The sequence below is a fragment of the Henckelia pumila genome, unplaced genomic scaffold (genome assembly GCF_033568475.1).
Source record: "Henckelia pumila isolate YLH828 unplaced genomic scaffold, ASM3356847v2 CTG_461:::fragment_3, whole genome shotgun sequence".
In the NCBI taxonomy this organism is placed as follows: domain Eukaryota; kingdom Viridiplantae; phylum Streptophyta; class Magnoliopsida; order Lamiales; family Gesneriaceae; genus Henckelia; species Henckelia pumila.
Window position 1 is genome coordinate 1,097,653 of NW_027331831.1, and position 24,911 is coordinate 1,122,563.

The 24,911-nt window shown below is 38.6% G+C and overlaps 2 protein-coding genes across 2 annotated transcripts; one reads left to right on the top strand and one right to left on the bottom strand.

Moving 5' to 3' along the window:
* Nucleotides 1-309: 309 nt before the first annotated feature.
* LOC140871634 (uncharacterized) lies at nucleotides 310-5,938 on the top strand. Its single transcript, XM_073274236.1, has 7 exons — nucleotides 310-702; nucleotides 1,867-2,029; nucleotides 3,739-3,939; nucleotides 4,005-4,250; nucleotides 4,533-4,680; nucleotides 4,944-5,175; nucleotides 5,255-5,938. The coding sequence occupies exons 1-7, from the start codon at nucleotides 375-377 to the stop codon at nucleotides 5,590-5,592; spliced, it is 1,656 nt and encodes a 551-aa protein (XP_073130337.1). The 5' UTR covers nucleotides 310-374; the 3' UTR covers nucleotides 5,593-5,938.
* Nucleotides 5,939-12,891: 6,953 nt separating this feature from the next.
* LOC140871450 (sufE-like protein 1, chloroplastic/mitochondrial) lies at nucleotides 12,892-14,133 on the bottom strand. Its single transcript, XM_073273972.1, has 2 exons — nucleotides 13,205-14,133; nucleotides 12,892-12,912 (listed from the first exon to the last, which is right to left on the bottom strand). Exons 1-2 carry the CDS (start codon nucleotides 14,084-14,086, stop codon nucleotides 12,892-12,894), a joined length of 903 nt encoding a protein of 300 aa, XP_073130073.1. The 5' UTR covers nucleotides 14,087-14,133.
* Nucleotides 14,134-24,911: the final 10,778 nt, after the last annotated feature.

Consider the following 24,911-nt stretch of genomic DNA (forward strand, 5'->3'; position numbering starts at 1 on the left):
ATTATGGGAAAAAATTTGATTCAAAACTTGAAACACATTATATTTGAGACAATTGTTCTTGTTGTCGCCTCTTGTTGATTGAGAAGAAACTTTTCTAAGCAACTAAGTTAAATGAGTATTTTTTTAAAAAAAATTAATCGATATGATAAATTCGAACTACTAAACATCTCTAATTATTTATACGTAGAATATATAGTTCTGGTAAAAAAAAAAAAAAACATTTAACTAGTTCTACTTCTATCTAAGAAACTAATTAATTTATTTTTGTATGCAAACGTTGGGCCTTCAACTGATTGGGCCCAAATCCAATACATCGCACCCGTCCCAGCTCAGAAAAGCTCTGTTCCGATCCTCGGGTGTGTCAAGTGTTGAACATGAGCTCGAAGACGACGACATGGCGCCGCCGTCGATTCCCCGTGCAGAGTCTTCTCCTCGTGATTGCATTATTCGCCACTCTTGGCGTTGTGATGCTCGGTATAAAGTCCGTTGATCCATCTTCCCCGCTTCCTGGTAACAATAACACCCTACGAGTCTCTGAAAATGAGGATTACTCCTTGAATACGACGATGAATTTTGCGAAACAAACTAACATTACAAAGAAATGCGCGACTGTTGAAGAAATGGGTGAGATCTTCGGCAGAGGATATGCGGAGGAAAGTCTTAGAGTGAGAGAAATCATTCAAGATCACTTCGCCCGAAATGGTGCTCTCGTTTTCCCCCACTTTTACGCGTTTCTCGGTGGTAGTGGACATATTGAGTTCTGGAATTCGTTGCCTAAATGATGTAGTTAACCAGTCGTGTTTTTCCCCACTTTGTTTTCTTGCAAGACACTAGGGTTTAGGTTTTCTGTTTTAATTAGCCGTGAGTTGGAGATGACATTTCGATTGAAATTCGGAAATTAAGTGAATTGAGCTTTGCTTCTTAGGTTAATATTATTTGGTAGCAAATCACTCTGAATCCAATGAAAGCATAGTTAGATTGAAGAAGTCCAAACGGTGGTGGAGTATTTTCTGTTGAGGGTAATCGTAAATGCCTTATATAGTTTGATATCATAAATTTGGACTGATTACAGTAAGTCGTATGCAGCGCACTTGGATCGAACTGTGTGAGAGTTCTCCCGCAGAGCCATTAAAGGAAGTTGGTGTGTATTGCTAGAGTTCAAGATTAGTTGAGTAGTTAGTTAATCACTTAGTTCATTACTTGGCGTTATTATTATATTATATTTATTTATTAAATGTATCAGTGTTTGTTGATATTTGATAAACAACTAACTCCAAGCAACTAACTGAGTGATAAACTAACTAATCAACTAATCTTGAACAAGAAAAATTTGTTGTTCATCCATCAATCGATAATAGTGGCAAGCAATAATAGTGTACTGTGTACATCATTCTTTTTACGTACAAGCACTGGTATTTGATGAATAATTAACTCCAAGCAACTAACTAACAAATCTACTAACCTCGAACTATAATATAATCTTTTTTAGAAAAATTTGTTATTCATCGGTCAACCAATAATAGTGTATTATGCATTGCAACTATTTGACTGTTATTTTTTCCTTGATTCCCTTAGTTGTTATTTCGTAGAGAAGATGATGATAAGTTGTGGGGAATATACTTTATACATCTGCTGAGCTATAACGACGGACAACGGTGTTGCGTCAAGACAAAATTCTACTAGACAAATATAGCATAATGCATTTACTATTTCTATGATTTTAAAAACAGTCTATTTCTTTGGTCGCTGATACGGACTTCTATTTTCATTGGGTGAATTAATGTTACCTGAATTGGTAATATTTGATTATTGTTGGAATAAGAAAACTCAAAAGATTCTGGTGATATGAAACTTATATTTATTCAGGTGCTTTAACAGTGAGAGAACTTCCTCAACACCAATTCTGCAAGCATGGTTTTGTTATTGGAAAGGCCTCAGAAGCCGGCTTGGGAAATGAAATGTACAAGATCTTAACTGCTGCTGCCGTTAGTGTGATGTTGAACAGATCACTGATAATTGGGCAAACCAGGCATATATTGGTTCTCCCTCAAGCCTTTCTTTCTGCCTTGGATTTTGGATTTGTGCTTCTTCTTATTTTTCTTCTTTTTCATTATTATTATTGACTGTAACCTTTTGTTTCTTGCTTGCAATTTTTAAACTCCAAGTAAATTTTATGGTTCCGGGAGGTGGATCTTGTTATGGCGGTGAATGGATTGGTTATTAAGATCTGTGAGATCTTTAGATTTATTGGGTATTCTTCCTTGTCTAACTATTTGAAAATCATAGGAAAAAAAAATAGAGGATTTTAAGAAGAGAACCTCACGATCGTTGATGATCAATATGAGGATAGTATTCAAGCTGTCATTTTTTATTCCATACCACTTCCTTATATACAACTACAAATGCACATAACTTGATAAACAGAAATCTGCAAAATGAGATCCTGCCACCTACCCTATCAATTATCTCATGTTGGATAATGACTCAACAACTTTTATTTGGATGATAAGCAATCTGATAAAATAAATGTAGTCTTAACAATTGATAACTATCCCAGGATTCTAGCTGTCATGGAATATTAAAAACCTAGAGCCCTGAGAAATCACACTTTCTCATGGCTCTGCATTTGTTGGGTCACGTTGGTGGCCCATGACATTACTGGCCCCTTGAGACTTTAGTTCGGCACTTCGGCCTCAAACATGGATGAGGGTATAACAACACGTTTATATCCTCCCTTTCCTCTAATGGTATTGCTTCTTGAATCCCTTCTGACCAAAATAGTTTCTTGCATTAATGCCTAGGCGTTTAAAGCTCTTCATAATTGTGACACAACCTGTTTATTCTTCCTTCTATATTTTCCAGTCTACTGTCCACCCAATTTTTTCACCCATGGTGGCTTAGGAGGATCAGCTGGCAATCTTCCCACAGTGTCTTGCAACACAACCACCCCCAACCCCCCCAACCCCAAAAAAAAAAAAAACCTCCTTTCATAGAGATTGCAGGGCTGATGGCATCAGTCAAGTACTCTGGGTGTTTTAAGTTCCATTTCGATGGCTTTATCTTCTTGCAAGTCACCGTGAAAATGTTAACCTCATTTTCACTTTTTAAGTGCTTGATTGTGCCGCCGATTGCTCAAACTGCGCTGGTAATCTTCCATGGTGCATGTTTGTTGCATTTGGAAATTTCTCCCTATCTATAGGGGGTCTAAAATGGAGGTTATGTTGCCCAAATCTTTCCATTGTGATCTGGGTAAATGCACAACCCTGCAACGCCTTCCAAGTGAAAGGAAACCAATTAACCTTTTCTGCTTCCGGTGTTTGTTGATGCTAAAAATATTCTTTGCATTAGTATAGCCACTTTAATGGATAAGACTGCCCGTAGTCTAACTTGAGTGTTCAAGGACATATGAGTGGCCCTCACTTCGTCTCATTTGACATCCTGGCTTCGGAAGTTTTGAGATCCTCTGTTGGTGCTTCCCCCATTTTGTCCAACTGTTGCTTCACTAGTTGATACATTTAGTTGCTTTGTACCTTCACATTTTTTTTTTGGTATGTGTTTATGAGAATTAGGTATGTGAAGCTAGAATCATGCGTCATCAATTTACAGGAAATTGAAGCCATTAATTGGACTGGTCATGTGAAAGAATACGATGAAATTCCTGGGTTTATGATACATTTTTAAGTCTAGCGGCTCATGTTGATTTATTTAAACTAATTCATTATATCTTCTAAAATTTAGGGGTAAATACCCTTTCGGTGATTACATCTCTTATTCCAACCAAACGCTTACAATGAAAGAAGTAAAGCATCTGTGGAGAAAGAATCGCTGTCTGGCAAAGTATGGGAGACATCTTACAATGAGGATTGATGATTTTCAGAAACCGGCGTTGACAAATGTTATCTGCAGTAATTGGAGGAAATGGCAAGAGCCAATCATATGGTACTGTAAAATATGCAGTAATTATCGGTAAATTGGCACATAATTATTAAATAATGTTCCAATAGGTTTCAAAATGCTACAGATGCTGTGGCTGCACAGTTTTTCTTAAAGAATGTACATCCTGAAATGAGGGAAGCAGCTTCTTATCTATTTGGGAAACCTGAAGATCTTCAACACAGGGCTAATGTGTTTGGAGAATTAATGAGGGTTTTAATCTTTCCTTCAAAAAACATTGAGCAGGCAGTAAATTGGGCTCTTAATGGCAGTCAGGACCCTGATATTGTACTGCACATGCGGATGATGATGAATAGGTAATGCAGCACAATAACTAAGGATGGAAATGATATTGTAAAATTAGCAAGTTATCCACTTCTTCTTTCATGGTACATGGATCAAATAACTAACTTTTTCTATATTTATTAGTTAGAAAAAAAATTGAAGGATTTGTTTACGCTCACAAAGATGTATATGATTGGGTTTTCTTTATTCATGGAATAGATTCATGTTGCATGAGATGTCACATAACTTTTACCTATGCATTATCTTATGGCCTTTGGTAGAGACATGCTGGATTTTTTCCCTACTTTTTGCAGGTCAGTGAGAGCAATACAAGCAGCCTTGGACTGTGTGAAAAAAACTGTTCAGGATACTTCAATGATATCGAGACCTAAGTTGGTTTTGGTTACAGATACCCCTTCTCTGGTGAAAGACATTGTACCAATTTTAGAGGAATTTACAGAAGTAAGTATCCCTTTTTTTATTGCTATGATAAGCATATTCTTCTCAAATGCATGCTAATTTATTGCAATATTACAGTGAAGTAAAATCGCAATGAGGCCTGAATGTCGGTGTACTTTCTTGCAATGAGACATCTTTTAGAAGGATATATGCTTCTCATGTTAGTGTGCATACTTTGGTTTCTAATCATCTTTAGGACATACTTGCACTTATGTCATGCTAATAATTATACGCATTCCTGAACCTTGTTGAACTTTCCCTTTCAGGTTGTTCATTTCGATTACAAAAATTTCGAGTTAAATATTTCTGCCATCAATAACAAGTCAAACAGCTCAAATTTTAGAGTAAAGGACTGGGGCCCAGCACCCAGATGGGTAGCCTTTGTTGATTTTTTCCTGGCATCACGTGCTAAACATGCTGTAATTTCGGGAGCTCATCGACGGGTTGGGACAACCTATATTCAATTGATTGCAGCACTTGCAGCTGCTTGTAGACTAGGTAATTGCCTTTCATTTCGAATTCTGTCATTCAGATATATATTCTCATAATTAGTTTCTTCCTCTGCACCTGCCTGCAGATGAAAATAGTTCTAGCCATTCTACCCTTAGATTCTTTAGCAGCTTCCAAGGTACTTTGCTTTCAGAGGGTTTGAAGAACCAGGTTGGATGGGGACATGTATGGAACAGATTTGCTGGTCCACTAAGCTGTCACAGCCACTCCAATCAATGCGCTTTAACACCTGTTCTTGCCCCTGCTTGGTGGGATGGACTTTGGCAGTCCCCTATTCCACGTGACATACGAAGGATGGAAGCATATGGCATCAAGCTCTCAGGGTTTGGAACATCTAATGACGACTACCTAAATCACTTTTGTCGCAGGAGGAAGACCCCGGTGGTTTCTGTCCCTCTTAATTGAGTTTGGGAGTACTTGGATTGTGTGTTGTGCATTTGCCTATTCACTATCGTGCTTCTCTACGACTCTGTCACCCCTTGGCCATGCTGAATCCAAAACCAACACCACTCGGTGCTTCTCAAAGGATCGCGTTTCTCCGCCGTGTAAGTCCCATTCTTCTCCAAGTCATGCACGGAACACGACTCGGTGCACCGAGGTATATCTTAATTAATTATGGGTTCGTGTTCTTACTTCTCTAATTATTTTTCAACAGTTATCGACTTTGTTCTATCATTATTTTCTATAGTCGGCCAGCTTCAATCTTGACATATAAATACGTTAGTTTTTTCTATAAATTTCTATTTTTGTCTGACTTGTTAAACTAATCAAGAAAAAACTAAAATTGATAATCGCATAATACTACTGTGGTAAAATTAATGTTTTTACTCTTAAAAAAAATGTTTTCGTATGTATTACGAAAATCTTCCATAATTTACCATTGCATGTATGATGATTGATTTTCCATTCGAAAAAACGACAAATGAAACGACCTTTAAAATGGTCCACACATTTTTTTATACTTCAACGTGTGTATTTCTTTGCTTATTATGTAAGTTGGAGAAATAATGATGCTGAATGCAAGAGTAGCAAACTGTGATAAAACAAGCACTCATCTAAGTTCAGAAATCCTAAACGACATGCAATCATCGTATGCATATGATGCTCCAGAATTTTTGGATGAATATATAAATAGATAATTTAGACCACTTTAAACAATAACGTATGCATATGATGCACCATATAAAGGTCAATGCAGAGGACAAACCTCTCAGTATTTATTCACTTCTTTTTAAAGAAGCAGCAATGAGCCAGAGAAAAAAGCATTTTTTTTTTTAAAAAAATAGTGTTTTTCTTAAAAACTTAGGTGTTTGTTTACAACAACACTTTTTTAGAAAGCTTTTATTTAAGTACAAATAATTGATTTTTTAAAAGTCAGAAATTTTGACTTTTTTTTTGTTAAAAAAATCATTTTTTCAACATTTATTCAAACGTTAAAATCATTTTTTTTTTTTTTATAAAAATATTTTAAAAACTGAATTTATTTAATTGTTTTTTTTAAGCAAATGACTTTTGTATCCAAACTATGAATAAGGTATAAAATCGCATTTGAAAAAGGAGCGGTGGCAAAAATCGTATAATGATTCCAAATTTATTGGCTTTTAATGCAGATTTGGAATAGACTATCCATGCTTCATATATGGACGTTAAAATCACAATATGCTATTCATTAACGAGGATCCTAAATTATCAGGGACAATGACAGATTGCAGGAGAATAAACTAATGGTAATTAACAGTGAATGAAAAAGTGAAGTATTCCTCGTTTATCATTACAAGTTCATGAATCTAGAATAGAAATTCTTATTTATCATTACAAGTTCATTTATACAGAAAGATACATACAAATTTATTGCAATTATAATCGTACAAGTAGAGTTAATTGAAAAAGAAGTAGAGAAACATTATCCAAATAAAAGTACAATCTTGTCATGCCCAGTGTACTTGGACACTGTATGCCAAGGCCATGTGTTATACCCCGACCGCCCGGTTGGGATAGCATAGACTGCTCCGTGTTATACAAGAGATTTTATGAATGCAACACTCCTTTTTCTAATGTCAACTGGGTCTATCTTCCTTGTTCAATAAATGTATTGACACTTAACTGAAAATACATCGGTAGTAAACATTTCTATGATCCGTGTTCCCACACAAAATTACTATAATTTAACTATGGGATACCATTGGCCAAGGATGCGTTGATACAGTGACAAGGATGAGATCACAAGATCTAAGAGGTTTTGGGTTCGAATCGATACCATCTATCCACATAAGAATACTATGCTTGGTATAAATCTTAAACATGACTGTCCACCATTTGGAAATGGTGAACTTTTTCTCCAGAGACCAATGAATCAAAACAAAAGCCATTATTTTGGGACTTGACTTCATTTCGCACATTTCTTAAATAGTTCTTACTCCAATGAGCCGAATCAGCCTATCTAATTTTTAAACCTAAAGAGCTATTCTTAGGCAGTGTTTGTTAGAGCTTTTAGAAAGCACTTTTTAGTTTTTCCTACACAAAATTTCAAAATTTTGTGAAAATTTTTTTCCAATCGAATGATGCCATTGGTTCAAAAATTCCATAGACAAGAGGATATGCAGAGGTATTTAAGATACATTCATCCATAGATTAAACATGCCAACAATTTCACAATACTTAAGCATGAAGCAGTATTTTCACTTTGTTCTGCCAAAATCCTCATTTTACCTGAAGAACAAACAAGCTCACAGATATATGTACTGCAGAGGACACTAAGAATATCCCGTTTCAATTCAAAATTTAAGAAACTCTCTGACTCGATACAACTACACAAGGCACGTAGCTGAAGGCGACTGGGACAATTTTTTCTTGTAGTTTTTTTCTAAAATTGCACAATTGAATGGAATTTCACTGCCTGCTCCAGATTGAATTTGAAATTTTGAATAATAAGTTATAAGTTTATACACAGTTGAAGCATGATTAGCTTTTCCCACAAATTCATCGTTTCTTCCGTTAATCATATCCTACCTCAGGGGCCGCCATGTTGTGCCGTCTAAAATCCATTTCCACTGGCTTCTGCAATCTCTACCCCAGCAACAAGCGGTTTCTTCCTCAGCTTCTCCCATGTCAACGTAGCCAAGTCGGTGATGTCACAACAAACAGGATGAATTCTTATAAACCTTAAAAGTATGAGTAGAGATTGTATGATGATGATTCCTATTGATGTAGTTCTATAAGGATATAACCCCAAAATCTATTGGAGACACCATTTCAAAAAATAAAAAGTAGATAGATCATAATTGATGGTGGCAAAACGAGTAACTAGACAGCCAAGAATGTACCATGACACCATCTCAATAATATACCTCTGAATCAAAGCTTTCCAGTGCAGAATAAATTTATATGAATTACACTCGATAAATTCTAGCTTCTCCTATTCAAGTGACACCAGTACTAATCCTCTGAAAATAATGAATAGCAGCGATGACGCGGGGTCCCTATCAGAAAAACAAGATGAAACACTCAACCACTTGATGTCCAAATATCATTAAGCAACAGGTATGAGGACCAATGCACAACACTAGCAGATCATAGACAAATAACAAACCATATAATTCACTAACGAGTTTCAAAACTCGACCAACAAATAAAAGAAATTAATCCACTACAAAGCTACTATAAATTGTATCATCAGAGATCAATATAAAGTGTACGTTTTAGGAATCCATTGTATCTTTAAATAACCACATGCTCTGTCATAAATTATTCCAGAGAATGAGTAGCGATTTATAAAGAAAGCAAAATTAAACACTCAACCATGCTAGGTTGGCAAATGATGGTGATTGGCTGAAGTTGGGATGATGGCAGGTGGAAGTAGGGGAAGCAATTAAATGCATCGGCATTTAATTGACGCGTAGAGGACGCGTCATTCCCCTTCAGTTTAGATATCCCAGAGCGAGAGAGCAAAAAAAAAGAGAGTTAAGAAAAAAGAGTTTCTTGGGTTTTTCTTGAGTATTCTCTTGTGTGAGTTAGAGAAGTATTTCTCGGTAATACTCGGGTGTTGGGATCGTGTGAGAGATATAGTGTTTTGTACACACTTGTAATATTTCTCCGGTAATAAATATTTGCAGCAGCTCCATGGACGTAGCCTATATTGGGTGAACCACGTAAATTTTTGGTGTTCTTATTGATTATTTTATTCCGCAATTATTATCGTCATGATCACTCCGGCATAATTCATAACAACTGGTATCAGAGTTGTTACGGTGTCCGGGAGGCTTGGTGAAAAATTTCTTAAAATTCTGAGTATGCTCTGTGGTTGTAGCTTTGTCTGATCTTCCACATCAGAAAAGATTTTTTGAAATTTTATTAAGGCAGTAGAAGCGATGGCCGGAAATGACGGATCGGGACCTGGAATCAATAAGTTCGACGGTACAGATTTCACGTTTTGGCGGTTACAGATTAAAGATTATCTGTATAGCAAGAAGCTACATCAACATCTATCTGGGGTGAAGCCAGAAAAGATGAAGGATGATGAGTGGGAGCTTCTTGACCGACAAGTGTTAGGGGTAATACGATTGACCCTAACAAAGAACGTGGCACACAACGTGGCGGAGGCAAAAACTACGGAGGAGATGATGTCCATTTTGTCGGACATGTATGAGAAGCCATCAGCAAATAATAAAGTGTTCATCATGAAAAAGTTATTCAACTTGAAGATGGAGGAAGGTGCTTCGGTGGCGGCACACATCAATGAATTCAACACGATTGTTTCTCAGCTAACATCGGTTGAAATTAAATTTGATGATGAGATTCGAGCACTTATTCTTTTGGCGTCTTTACCAAATGTTTGGGAGCCGATGCGGGCAGCGGTTAGCAATTCTGCTGGAAAAGGAAAGTTAGAATTCAATGATGTCAGAGATCGAATCCTTGGTGAAGAAGATCGCAGGAGGGATTCGGGAGAAGCAACATCATCGAGATCTGCCCTAAATCTCAAAAACAGAAGTAGGGGCAGAAGTGCTGAAAAGAATTCTAACCGATGGCGTGGCAGATCCAAATCAAGAAGTGAAAAAGACAAAAATACATTCGAAAAGAAATTAAAATGCTGGAGCTGTGGTGAAACTGGCCACATGAAAAAGGACTGCAGATCACCCAAGAATAATGCAAATGCTGTTACTGAGGATGTACATGATGCCTTAGTACTATCCATGGAAAGCCCGGTTGATTCTTGGGTTATGGATTCGGGAGCTTCATTTCATACCACCGGTAATCGTGAGGTATTCAGTAATTACACTGCTGGTAATTACGGAAAATTTTTCCTGGCTGATGGAAAACCGTTGAAAATAGCTGGTATGGGTGATATCAGTTTGAAAATGTCAAACGGATCCATCTGGAAGCTCAACAAAGTAAGACATGTACCAAAGTTGACCCGGAATCTGATCTCAGTGGGACAGCTCGATGACGAAGGTCATAAAGTGATCTTTGGTGATGGCTCTTGGAAAGTGAGCAAAGGAGCCATGATTATTGCTCGAGGAATGAAAACTGAAACCCTGTACATGACTTCCAGTTGCAGAGACATGTTAGCAGCTGTGGATGCTGGAGCTAACTCAAGTCTATGGCATTGTAGACTTGGACATATGAGTGAGAAAGGAATGGAGATGCTGATGTCAAAAGGGAAGCTACCGGAGTTAAAGCAGTCGAACACAAACTGTGTGAAAGTTGTGTTCTTGGAAAACAGAAAATGGTGAGCTTTTCGAAAGGCGGTAGAGAACCGAAACCAGCAAAGTTGGAGCTGGTTCATACTGACGTGTGGGGGCCATCTCCTGTGACATCCCTTGGAGGCTCACGATATTATGTCACATTTATCGATGATTCGAGCAGGAAGGTCTGAGTTTATTTTTTGAAAAATAAATCTGATGTTTATGAAACCTTTAAGAGGTAGAAAGTCATGGTGGAAAATGAGACCAACTTGAAAGTGAAGTATTTACGGTCTGATAACGGAGGAGAATATGAAGATTTTGAGTTCAAGAAGTATTGTGCACAGAACGGGATCAAGATGGAGAAAACCATTCCTAGTACACCTCAACAGAATGGCGTGGCTGAAAGAATGAACAGAACCCCGAATAAGAGAGCCAGGAGCATGAGATTGCACGCTGGACTGCCGAAATCATTCTGGGCTGATGCAGTTAACACTGCAGCGTATCTGATCAACAGAGGACCTTCGGTACCACTTGATTGCAGAATACCAGAGGAGGTCTGGAGCGGCAAAGGAGTAAACCTTTCGTTCTTGAAAGTGTTTGGTTGTCTCTCATATGTTCACATCGATTCAGCCAGCAGAACGAAGCTTGATCCGAAATCAAAGAAGTGTTTCTTTATTGGTTATGGAGAAAATGAGTTTGGTTATCGGTTCTGGGATGACCAAAATCTAAAGATCATTCGGAGCAAAGATGTCATTTTCAATGAGCAAGTTTTGTACAAGGACAAATCAGACATTCCAGCTGGAGATAAATGTCCTGAATTCAAGAAGACAGATGAAGTACCATTGATGGATATTCCTATGAATGAGTCGGAGGATAGTAACCAGGAAGAAGAAACTGCACAAGAAGTTGACCCACAAACTCCGGTAATTGAACTCAAGAGATCGTCAAGAACAATCAGACCACCTCAGAAATACTCCCCTGCACTTCACTATATTTTGCTGACTAATAAAGGTGAACCGGAGACCTTTGAAGAAGCGATGCAAAATGATGATTCAACCAAGTGGGAGTTAGCAATGGAAGATGAAATAGATTCACTGTCATCCAATCAGACATGGGAGTTGACGGAACTTCCGAAAGGCAAGAAGACATTACACAATAAGTGGGTGTACCGGATCAAAAAAAAAGTTGATGGTAGCAAGCGGTACAAAGAAATCCTTGTTGTAAAAGGTGAAAAAGAAGTCATTGATTACACTGATATTTTCTCTCTGGTGGTAAAGTTAACTACTATCAGGACTGTACTTGGATTGATGGTAAAAAAAGATTTGCATCTGGAGCAGTTAGATGTAAAGACTGTATTTCTTCATGGTGAGCTAGATGAAGAAATGTATCAATCACAGGGATTTGAAGTACGAGGGAAAGAGAAAATGATGTGCAAACTTCATAAAAGCTTGTACGGTCTCAAACAAGCTACAATACAGTGGAACAAGAAGTTTGATGGTGTAATGAATAATGATGGTTTCCCGAGGTATCATGCTGATCACTGGTGTTATGTGAAGCTTGATGGTTCTTATATCATGTTACTGGTATATGTAGATGATATGTTGATAGCAGGAGTTTGTCTGAAGGAGATTGATAAACTAAAGATAGAATTTGCTATGAAGGATTTGGGTGCTGCAAAACAAATCCTTGGAATCAGGATCCTTAGAGATCAGGTGAATGGAGTCTTGAAGCTTGAGAAGATTCCTGAAAGTAAAAATTCTGCTGATATGTTTACGAAGGTGGTGACCACTGATAAACTGAAGTTGTGCTCGACTTCAGTTGGACTACAAGCGTAAATAAAGAAGGCATGAGCTGCTGTATTGACTGTGTGAAGCCATGATTGAAATCAAGTCTTGAAGTGGGAGATTTGTTAGGTGGCAAATGATGGTGATTGGCTGAAGTTGGGATGATGGCAGGTGAAAGTAGGGAAAGCAATTAAATGCATCGGCATTTAATTGACGCGTAGAGGACGCGTGAAGGAGCTCTATAAATAGAGCTCCTTCCCCTTCAGTTTAGATATCCCAGAGCGAGAGAGAAAAAGAAAAGAGAGTTAAGAAAAAAGAGTTTCTTGGGTTTTTCTTGAGCGTTCTCTTGTGTGAGTTAGAGAAGTATTTCTCGGTAATACTCGGGTATTGGGATCGTGTGAGAGATATAGTGTTTTGTATACACTTGTAATATTTCTCCGGTAATAAATATTTGCAGCAGCTCTGTGGACGTAGCCTATATTGAGTGAACCATGTAAATCTTTGGTGTTCTTATTGATTATTTTATTCCGTAATTATTATCGTCATGATCACTTCGGCATAATCCATAACAAAAGTTTCACTAGATTCTGATCCATCATCTCTGGCACCATCACTTGATTCCAAGTTTGAATTTTCAACCGGTCCTTTTCCAAATTCTTCACCGCTTGAATTTCCAGCCTTTTCAGCTTCATTTCCAGCATTTTCAGCTTCAAAATACAACTGCAAAGCCTTCTTTTGCATCAGTCTCAACATATTCAAGAACCCATTATTCCGAGAAGGAGTTAAACTCTGCTGCAACCCCAAAAGCACCACAAAATCAGGTGACACCCTCACAATTTCATCCACGGGCCTGCCCGATAGACCTTGAACTAGCAGGGCAGCGAGCCCTTTAGTGAGTTCTGAATCAGAATCGGCCTCAAAGATAACATTTTTATCACTATCAAGGTATGCTCTGACCCACACCTGAGAAACACAACCTTGCACTTTGTTATCACTTGTTTTATACTGAGATTCCAAAGGGTTCAAGTTTCTTTCATAGAATAACAACTGTGCATACTTGTCCTTGGGTTCTGGAACTCCCCGAAAAAGATTGACAATTTCCTGTAGCTTAGGTGGCAGCTCTTCAACGGGTTGAAGAGAAATCGAAGGCGAAGGAGATGATGACTTGGGTATTTTGGTAGGTATCGGTTGTATAGTGATGGGATTAAAGAAGAACAAATTATGGGGTGGTGACGATAACAAAGATGAGGCTTTTATTGTATTAGAAATTTGGGTGTTTGAGCGGTGGAAGAGGGGGGAGTATGGGATTCTGCTGAAAATTGACATTTCAGATTTCTGATACTTTGAATGCGCAGATAATTTTCTTGGACTGTGATTTGCAATGAGGGTTTGAAGAAGGCCAGTATTAATTTGGAAGTGAAGGGGTATTTTCATCCGTTGTTGCCAAATTGCGACTTTGAAACCGCCATCTTTCTTGCTCGTTTCTCTCTGAAACTAAAAAGGGTTGACCCGAAGGGGACCCCATTCCACATGATTAAAAGCCCTATTGGCTCATGCGGAGGGTAAATCGAGGGATGTGCACGAGCGGGAGGGACCTGAAGAAGGGAGCAAATGACCCAATCCCCAGAGCATACCCCACAATATTTCAGCAGGGAATATGCTCCACACGAGGATCGAACCCGCAACACTGAAGAATTTCTTCCCACATCACCTCAGGCCTTACCAACTCGCCTATGCCCCTGTGGGCTCTTGCTTGTTTCTCTCGGTTCTCTTCCCAGCTGCGGATGCTTGTCGATGCAAGTGAAGGGGGTTTTTTTCGGAAAAATTCGGGAAAATATGTTTGTTATTGATGATTTCAAGAGGGCATTTATTCCAAACAGATATGAAAGGAAAATATATTTTCTATATCTTGGTGTACAAGACATAAAATCTTTCTATTATTTTTTTTAATTAAATTTCATTTGATATGTTTTGTCTTTATAAACCTCTTTATTATCCTTATTTAATTATTATCTTCTATTTAAGTTCATAATTGATATCTATGATTTGTTTCCGTATTCAAGGACTCTGTCAAGAATAAACAAAATTATCTACTTTTTTAAAAAAAGATTAAAGAGTGAATGAATAGAGAGAACAACGTGATTTGATAGAGAACTATTCTGAAGACCAAGCCTTCAAAGATCCATAGCTCCGGTTGAAGAATTCTAGCCGTTGTTCGGTGTTGTTGGTGGTGTTGCACAACATCGGAATACAACACCATGAACACTGCTTAACAAAGTCCCTTTAGGCTTCTTGCTTGCGGCCTTAGTTCTCCTACTCCATTATTTGATTTTCTATACTTGTTTTATATTTGTTAGGATGTGATTTTCATATCTCAATTGTTAGATATATTTGATTTTTCTTTTACATTTCCTAATTTTCGTTTTCAATCTAAGATTGAATTTAGAGTGTTGTTTGGATTTCTCTACTTGTTGAGAATCTGAATTTTATAAGAATTACTTGGATTGACTTTTGTAATGGGATATTACTTTATTCTAGTAACTGTTTTTTGCCTTGAAGCATCGCACAAATGCAAGCACTTGTGCACAGTTATTCATGTGTTAAATGTTTTTTTTTAAATTTATTTTACTTTAATGATTATTTTTGCTGCTTAATTATTTGTCCTTAATTGTTTTTATTCAAACATATTAAGTTTTCGTTGATCTTTTTCTGATGTTACCAACATCATAGAACAACATCAGTGCATTAAATTTTTTAATATGTCTATTATCAAGTTGTCGATACCGTTTATTTGGTATCAGAGACTTCTCTTGACGATACTAAGAGTTGATTCTGGTTTTTTTATTGACAGAAACATTATGGATACACCGCTAGCTTATTCATATTTGAAATCGCCTATCTTAGATGGAACAAATTACCCTCTATGGAAGTTAAAAATTCGAGTTTACTTTAAGTCCATCGAAGAAAGAGCCTGGAAGATTATACTCAACGACTGGACACCTCCAAAAATCATAGATGGTGATGGTGATGGTAGAGACTAGCCAGAAACCACTTGTACTGCTGAGGAAGTTCCTGTTGGAAAACGCGGCTCTCAGATCAATCACGATTGATACCCGGTGCAGCGGAAGTTTAAAAATTTTTATCATGGAACAATTCCATGGTGTGGGTATCAACCATTCAACGATTAAATTATATTGTGTGTGTAAAATTCAAATAACAATTAATTAAATTTTACCTTCAATCTCGAAGCGAGATTATTGGACACCAACAGAATTAATCTGCTCTTGTTGTCTCTCCCAGAAACTGATGAACTCCTTCAATCAGGTCCACGAATGGGGTTTAAATCCCTCTGATAGATTGCACTAGAAAATCTATCAGAAGTTTTTCTGCGAAGAGATTAAACGAATCTGATTCGTTATTCCTGACTGCAATTAAAAATCACAGACCGGAAATTCTCTGACAGAGCAAGGAGGGGTCGGCCGAAATATAAGAGAGAGAGGCTAGGGTTTTTCGATTTCTGCTCTCAAAATTATGACCTGTTGTGTCTAATTTCTGTACTGTAATAACTTATTTATAATGCAGGCCACTAACACCTTAGGGCCCATTAGTCATAAGTTGAGGCCCGACAAGCAAAGCCCGCATGTTCAGAAATTAATATAAAATTCATCGTGACTCCGATTGATAAACCGATTTTACCAATGTGCACAGAAACCATTTCTGCACATTTTAAAGTCAAGATAAATTTTCCTGAATCCGAATTCAGTGGTTTCCAAAAATGTACATCCCTATGTCATTTTAGGAAATCCTACTCCCTTACTCTTATTTAAGAAGTCCAACTTCTTTATTCATTAAATTTAACTCTTTAAATTTAACTATCTCAACGGGGATTAAAACTCCATTACACTGTGTGACCCTCAATGGTTCAGGGATACAGCTAGCCGTGGGCTCACAACTCCTTGTGACTCGGAACAACGATTTCCGACTTGCCCAACGAATCATGGTAAAGCGCCTAGCAACATCGCCCCATGATTCCCTAGGTATCACTGATAGTGCCTACAAGAACCAGTAGATTTTGGTTAGCGTACAGTACGGTCCCTTCATCCATATATCCCGATCGAATCAACAACCATTGGTATATCGAGAGTCGCTCAAGATTCGATAACTATGCAATACATCTTGAAGATCAAATTAGTGACATCGCATGTGCTACTAAGAAACCATTTCTTAAATCACATCAAGTACTCTGGCCAGAGATTCGTCACACTAATATCTCCTCAGATCGCATAGGATATCCACACTCGCAAGTATGTGGTGAATCCTTGACAACAATGCATCGACTCCTATATGTGTTGTAACTGTACCCAATCCCGACACCTGATGACCCCCATAGAGTCGGTAAACGAGTCAAAGCACAGTACTAGCATATAGAGTCTCCATGATGTTTCAAGTAGTAAGGACTAATGGTGTACAACCAAAACCGCGGACTTTATCCACTCGATAAGTGATAACCACTTGGAAAGTCCGGATAGGGTAGTTCGATTATTCATCCTATGAATATCCATTTGCATGCTTCGAACATCTCCATGTTCCCTACCAATGAAACGTGGTACTCCGCATCGCAAATGCTAGTCTCAAACTCGAGCGATCCTTATCCTTATTATCGGACGGCTCAATCGACTAGGAACAGTTTAGAACATACAGTGACTATAAGATGTATTTCATGATAGACATCCCCATGTTCTACCACATCTTACATACACTATAGTATATTCAAGGTCTTTATCAAAACAACAATAGTATATCACAATATAACAATATGAAGTAATATAAAGTCATTGCCATTAATAAAAGTGTAAATAATATTAAACAAAAGATTGTTTATACAAAGAGTCATCAAAGCCCATAGCCACAACTTGGCTCACTGGGCACCCACTCTTTCAATCTCCCACTTGCCCTATAGCCAACTAGTCATACTACGTAGACCCATTGCTTCGCGATGTTTGTCAAACAATGATCCTGGCAAGGGCTTAGTAAGTGGATCAGCGATATTGTCTGCAGAGGCCACTCGTTCGACAGTGATGTCTCCTCTTTCCACAATCTCCCGGATGATGTGGTATTTCCTCAGTACGTGTTTGGATCTTTGATAAGACCTTGGTTCCTTTGCTTGAGCAACGACACCCGTGTTGTCACAGTACACCGGGACTGGACCAACAAATTCAGGAATGACGCCCAACTCTTGGACGAACTTCCTCATCCAAACGGCCTCTTTAGCAGCAGCTGATGCTGCAATGTATTCAGCCTCAGTGGTGGAATCCGCTGTGGTGTCCTGCTTGGAACTCTTCCAAGAGACAGCACCGCCATTGAGCATGAACACAAATCCAGAGGTTGACTTCGAGTCATCCACGTCACTTTGGAAGCTAGAGTCGGTATAGCCTTCCAATTTCAGATCTCGTCCTCCATATACCATGAACATATTCTTAGTCCTTCGTAAGTACTTAAGAATGTCCTTCACGGCTTTCCAATGCATTTGACCAGGATTAGCCTGATATCTGCTCGTGACACTCAGAGCAAATGCTACATCCGGTCTGGTAGATATCATCCCATACATGATACTACCTATAGCTGACGCATATGGTACATGTGTCATATTCTCTATCTCTGCATCAGTCTTGGGACACATTGACTTGGATAAAGAAACTCCATGACACATGGGTAGATGTCCTCTCTTGGACCCATCCATTGAAAACCGTTTCAATATGGTGTCGATGTAGGTTGATTGAGTGAGTCCTATCATTCTCTTAGATCTATCTCTATAGATCTGTATCCCAAGAATGTAGGATGCCTCACCCAAATCCTTCATCGAGAATCTACCTGATAACCATATCTTTGTTGACTGTAACATCCCTACATCATTCCCAATGAGTAGGATGTCATCAACATAAAGTACTAAGAATGTCACAGCATCCTTAACTACTTTCTTGTACACGCACGGTTCCTCCGGGTTCTTGATGAAACCAAAATCTTTTATTGTTTCATCAAATTTCTGGTTCCAACTTCTTGATGCTTGTTTTAGACCATAAATTGATCTCTGAAGCTTGCATACCTTATGCTCGCTTCCCATGGATGTGAACCCCTCTGGCTGCTTCATATAGATTTCTTCCTTAATGTCTCCATTAAGAAAAGCAGTCTTCACATCCATTTGCCATATCTCATAGTCATACCATGCAGCTATGGCAATAAGGATTCTTATGGACTTGAACATTGCAACTGGTGAAAAGGTTTCATCATAGTCAACTCCTTGTCTTTGAGTGTAACCTTTCGCCACCAATCGCGCCTTGTAGGTCAATACCTTACCATCAGGCCCAAGCTTTCTCTTGTAGATCCATTTACACCCTATTGGAACAATTCCATCAGGAGGATCTACTAAAGACCAAACTTGGTTTGTATGCATTGAATCCAATTCAGAATGCATAGCTTCAAGCCATAAATTTGAATCCGCATCAGAAATTGCTTCCTTGAAGTTTCTTGGATCACATCCAATGTCGGGTTCATCTTGATCCCCTTCAAGAAGAAGACCATATCGAACAGGAGGTCTAGAAGTCCTCTCGGATCTTCTAGGTGCAGGCGTGTCCAGCAATGGTTCCTGAGGCGTAGGATCGTTATTTTGTATTTCGGGTTCTTCTCGAACTTCTTCGAGTTCCATCATCTCGCCTTTCTTATCCGATAAGAACTCCTTCTCCAAGAAGGTGGCATTCCTAGAAACAAACACTTTTGTTTCAGCAGGATAATAGAAATAATATCCGATTGAATTCTTCGGATACCCTACAAAATAACATAAGCTGGATCGACTATCCAACTTATCTCCCACTGTCCGCTTCACGTAAGCAGGACATCCCCAAATCCTCAAGTACGAATACTTAGGAGCTTTGCCATTCCATAACTCGTATGGTGTTTTGTCCACTGCTTTAGTGTGGACGTTGTTCAACAACAATACCGCCGTTTCAAGCGCATAGCCCCAAAACGAAGGTGGAAGCTCAGTGAAGCTCATCATAGATCGAACCATGTCCAACAAAGTTCGATTACGACGCTCCGATACACCATTCAGCTGTGGTGTCATAGGAGGAGTCCACTGAGAGAGAATCCCATTCTCTTTTAGATAGTCCAAAAACTCGGTACTTAAGTATTCTCCACCTCGATCCGATCGAAGTGCTTTAATACTTTTACCTAGCTTGTTTTCTACTTCAGCCTTGAATTCTTTGAACTTTTCAAATGCTTCAGACTTATATTTCATTAAATATAAATACCCATACCTTGAATAATCGTCAGTAAAGGTAATGAAGTAGGTGTGGCCATATTGAGTCCCAACTCTAAATGGTCCACAAACATCTGTATGGATCAAATCCAACAGATTTTGACTATGCTCAGGTTTCCCCTTAAAAGGAGATTTAGTCATTTTCCCTTTTAGGCAGGATTCACAAGTAGGTAGAGAGTTAATATCAGACATATCAAACATGCCCTCTCCCACTAGCTTGTTCATCCTCCTTGAGGAAATATGACCTAGTCTAGCGTGCCAAAGGTTTGCCGGGTTTTGATTATCGATTTTCCTTTTGTTTGTTGTCGCCGGTTTATCAATATAATTTATTGGAACGTCTTTTAGTTTTAAGTTGTATAGATCGTTTTCAAGTTGTCCATTTCCAATCAAACATTCATTCTTGTAAATATTGCAAATCCCATTCACAAAATTGCAAGAATAACCATCTCTATCTAGCATAGAAACAGAAATAATGTTTTTAATTAAATCCGGAACAAATAAAACATCTCTTAAAAATAACTTAAAACCGTTCTGCAAAATTAAACAAACATCTCCAATGGCTGTAGCTTCAACTCTGGAACCATTCCCGAGCCTCAGCTGGGTCTCACCCATTCTAAGCCTGCGACTTCTTGTCATCACCTGCAAATCATTGCAAATGTGAGATCCACATCCGGTATCCAATACCCAAGAAGTAGTATTAAGTGAAATGTTTATTTCAATATAGAACATACCCTTTGCAGTTTCCAACTGCTCTAGATATTCCTTGCAGTTGCGCTTCCAATGACCGGGCTTCTTGCAGTAATGGCAAACATCCTTGGATTTTCCATAGTTTGAAGCCTTTGTCTTGTGCTTCTTCTCGGGCTCGACTTTCTTGGGTGGGGCAGAACGTTTCTTGCCCTTTATACTTGGCCCCTTCTTAGCAGAAGATGAGGAGCCCACCAAGAAAGCTGGCTTATCCTTCTTAAGTGTGGATTCATATGTCACAAGCATATTGACCATCTCTTCAAGGGTGGCCTCTATCTTGTTCATATTAAAATTCACCACAAATCCGTCAAACGAAGAAGGAAGAGACAGAAGTAGTAAATCCACGTTGAGTTCATGCTCCAACACCAAATCAAGGGTCGCTAACTTTTGTATGAGCCAAATCACTCGTACCCCATGATCACGGACCGAAGTCCCTTCACGCATGCGACACGTCATCAGCTCCTTAACAGTTGCGAACCTTTCAGCCCTCGATTGAGCCCCAAAAAGTTCCTTGAGTTGAGCGTGAATGTCAGCAGCATTCACGGTGTCCTCAAATCGCCTCTGGAGTTCATCAGACATCGAGGCTTGCATATAGCATTTGGTCTTGATGTCATGGTCCCACCATGCATCAAGTTTGGCCAATTCCTCCGGACTTACGTCAGCTGGTGCTTCCTTCGGAGGTGATTTCTCTAACACGTAGAGCATCTTCTCCGAAGTCAAGACAATCTTTAACTTCCGGAACCATTCCGTATAGTTTGCGCCAGTTAACTTGTTTTGTTCGAGGATCGAGAATAATGGATTACGCGAATTCATTGTATGAAATACTGAAAAGAAAAACAGACATATATCAATGATTGTTTAAGCAATTTACTAAGACATAAAATAGGCGAAATTTAATTTTATGAATCTCACTCCCACTATTTTAACGATTTCACCACCCTCTAGTGAAAACGAGAAACCTTTTCCTTAGTGAGAACATGGAGTCCAATTGACAAACTTATGGTCCCGAATAATATCAGCCAACCATAATCTCAAAAGGTAGAGCCCAATTGCTTCCAAAGCAACCCCCATGTATTTACCTCATGTCCAATAAGAGCCCAATAATATGACGCCGTTTAAAATGACATGTCAAGATGACCCATTAATATTAAGTTGTGATGGACGGTCGCCATGTGGATCCCCCAATAATATGAGCCGATCCCATGGGAGTTCCACCCAACTTACAACATTTGTCGATCCAATGTACAGCTTTCCGACGGACGGGCCCCCCCAATAATATGAGCCGGACCGTATCCGCGGGTAGCATCACATACATTGACCGTTGATGGAAGGTAGGAACATTTAAACAAATTTAAATTTCCTTTATTTATCTTGATATCAATTTTAAATCATATTTAAAATGAGGAATTTTTAATTATAAAAATATTTGTCTCATCATATTCAATTTATTGCATGCTTGCCGGATTCACGCAATTATGTCTAAACATGCATACAATCATAATATCATATATTATTTAGGATGATCGATTCCATTTCTAATTGACCCGTGGTTGCCAATCACGAGTCTTAGTCCAATCCTAGGTAATATGCAGTATGCAATGCAATCCTATTACATGTGCTTCCAATTTACATTTCTTCAGTCTTTATTGTCTGCTGGGCCCACCATCTTCAAATCTTGATCTCCCACTAAATCTAATGTATTTACAATAAATAGCAATGACAAGTAAGGGATACATTTTTAGGGGTGGGAACGGGCCATAAACCAAGCCCACTTTTATTACATATGACATTCATATCGGGCCATAAACCAGGCCCATTAATAAAACCAACAACAATAAAAACAAAATGTAAATTCCTAACATACACCTACAAAATTGGTCATGGCAATCGACCATCCTTATCCAATAACTTTTAATTCAAAATTAATTTATTGGATAACATGCAGTGGCAATTCAAATTTAAACAAGATAAAATCATATTTTATATATAAAATCTTATTTCACATATAAAATCATATTTTATCAAATAAAATCATATTTTATCTACAAAATCCAATTTTATAGATAAAATCATATTTTACTTAATATATCCATAAGATCAAATCTTATCATCAATTGTACCAAAAATAATTGATTTCAAAATTCAATTTAAGGATAAAATATTAAAATTTTCCAAAAATTCAAATTTATCCAAAAATCAATTTTAAAATTTACGGACTCAAACAATTCGATCCGAAATCTTGTGAACCAATCAAAAACAATTTTTGACCGGACCAAAAATAAAATTTTAACACATTAAAATTAATTTTAAATAAAAATTTAATTTTTCCCGCGGGCCGCCCGGGACACTCCCGGGCTGGCCCGCACCCGTGGGCGCGGGCCGGGGCAGCCCGGCTGCCCCTTTAGGGCAGCAACAGTTGCTGCCCTGGGCGGCGCCGTGCGCCGCCCTGGGCAGCGCCCAGCGCTGCCCTGCGCAGCGCACAGCGCCGCCCCTGGGCGACGCCGTGCGCCGCCGTGGGCGGCGCCGTGCGCCCCCTTTGGGCGGCGTCGTGCGCCCCCTTTGGGCGGCGCCGTGCGCCGCCAGGGGCAGCAACAATTGCTGCCCCACCAGGCAGCGATCCAATCGCTGCCCGGGTATTGCCCCGAAAAAAAAATTTTTTTTATTTAAAAATATTTATTTTGTTTCAAAAACCGAGACTCAAAAATTTTTGTACAATCGATTAATTTAATCGTTTGATCTGAGCAACCTGGCTCTGATACCACTGTTGGAAAACGCGGCTCTCAGATCAATCACGATTGATACCCGGTGCAGCGGAAGTTTAAAAATTTTTATCATGGAACAATTCCATGGTGTGGGTATCAACCATTCAACGATTAAATTATATTGTGTGTGTAAAATTCAAATAACAATTAATTAAATTTTACCTTCAATCTCGAAGCGAGATTATTGGACACCAACAGAATTAATCTGCTCTTGTTGTCTCTCCCAGGAACTGATGAACTCCTTCAATCAGGTCCACGAATGGGGTTTAAATCCCTCTGATAGATTGCACTAGAAAATCTATCAGAAGTTTTTCTGCGAAGAGATTAAACGAATCTGATTCGTTATTCCTGACTGCAATTAAAAATCACAGACCGGAAATTCTCTGACAGAGCAAGGAGGGGTCGGCCGAAATATAAGAGAGAGAGGCTAGGGTTTTTCGATTTCTGCTCTCAAAATTATGACCTGTTGTGTCTAATTTCTATACTGTAATAACTTATTTATAATGCAGGCCAATAACACCTTAGGGCCCATTAGTCATAAGTTGAGGCCCGACAAGCAAAGCCCGCATGTTCAGAAATTAATATAAAATTCATCGTGACTCCGATTGATAAACCGATTTTACCAATGTGCACAGAAACCATTTCTGCACATTTTAAAGTCAAGATAAATTTTCCTGAATCCGAATTCAGTGGTTTCCAAAAATGTACATCCCTATGTCATTTTAGGAAATCCTACTCCCTTACTCTTATTTAAGAAGTCCAACTTCTTTATTCATTAAATTTAACTCTTTAAATTTAACTATCTCAACGGGGATTAAAACTCCATTACACTGTGTGACCCTCAATGGTTCAGGGATACAGCTAGCCGTGAGCTCACAACTCCTTGTGACTCGGAACAACGATTTCCGACTTGCCCAACGAATCATGGTAAAGCGCCTAGCAACATCGCCCCATGATTCCCTAGGTATCACTGATAGTGCCTACAAGAACCAGTAGATTTTGGTTAGCGTACAGTACGGTCCCTTCATCCATATATCCCGATCGAATCAACAACCATTGGTATATCGAGAGTCTCTCAAGATTCGATAACTATGCAATACATCTTGAAGATCAAATTAGTGACATCGCATGTGCTACTAAGAAACCATTTCTTAAATCACATCAAGTACTCTGGCCAGAGATTCGTCACACTAATATCTCCTCAGATCGCATAGGATATCCACACTCGCAAGTATGTGGTGAATCCTTGACAACAATGCATCGACTCCTATATGTGTTGTAACTGTACCCAATCCCGACACCTGATGACCCCCATAGAGTCGGTAAACGAGTCAAAGCACAGTACTAGCATATAGAGTCTCCATGATGTTTCAAGTAGTAAGGACTAATGGTGTACAACCAAAACCGCGGACTTTATCCACTCGATAAGTGATAACCACTT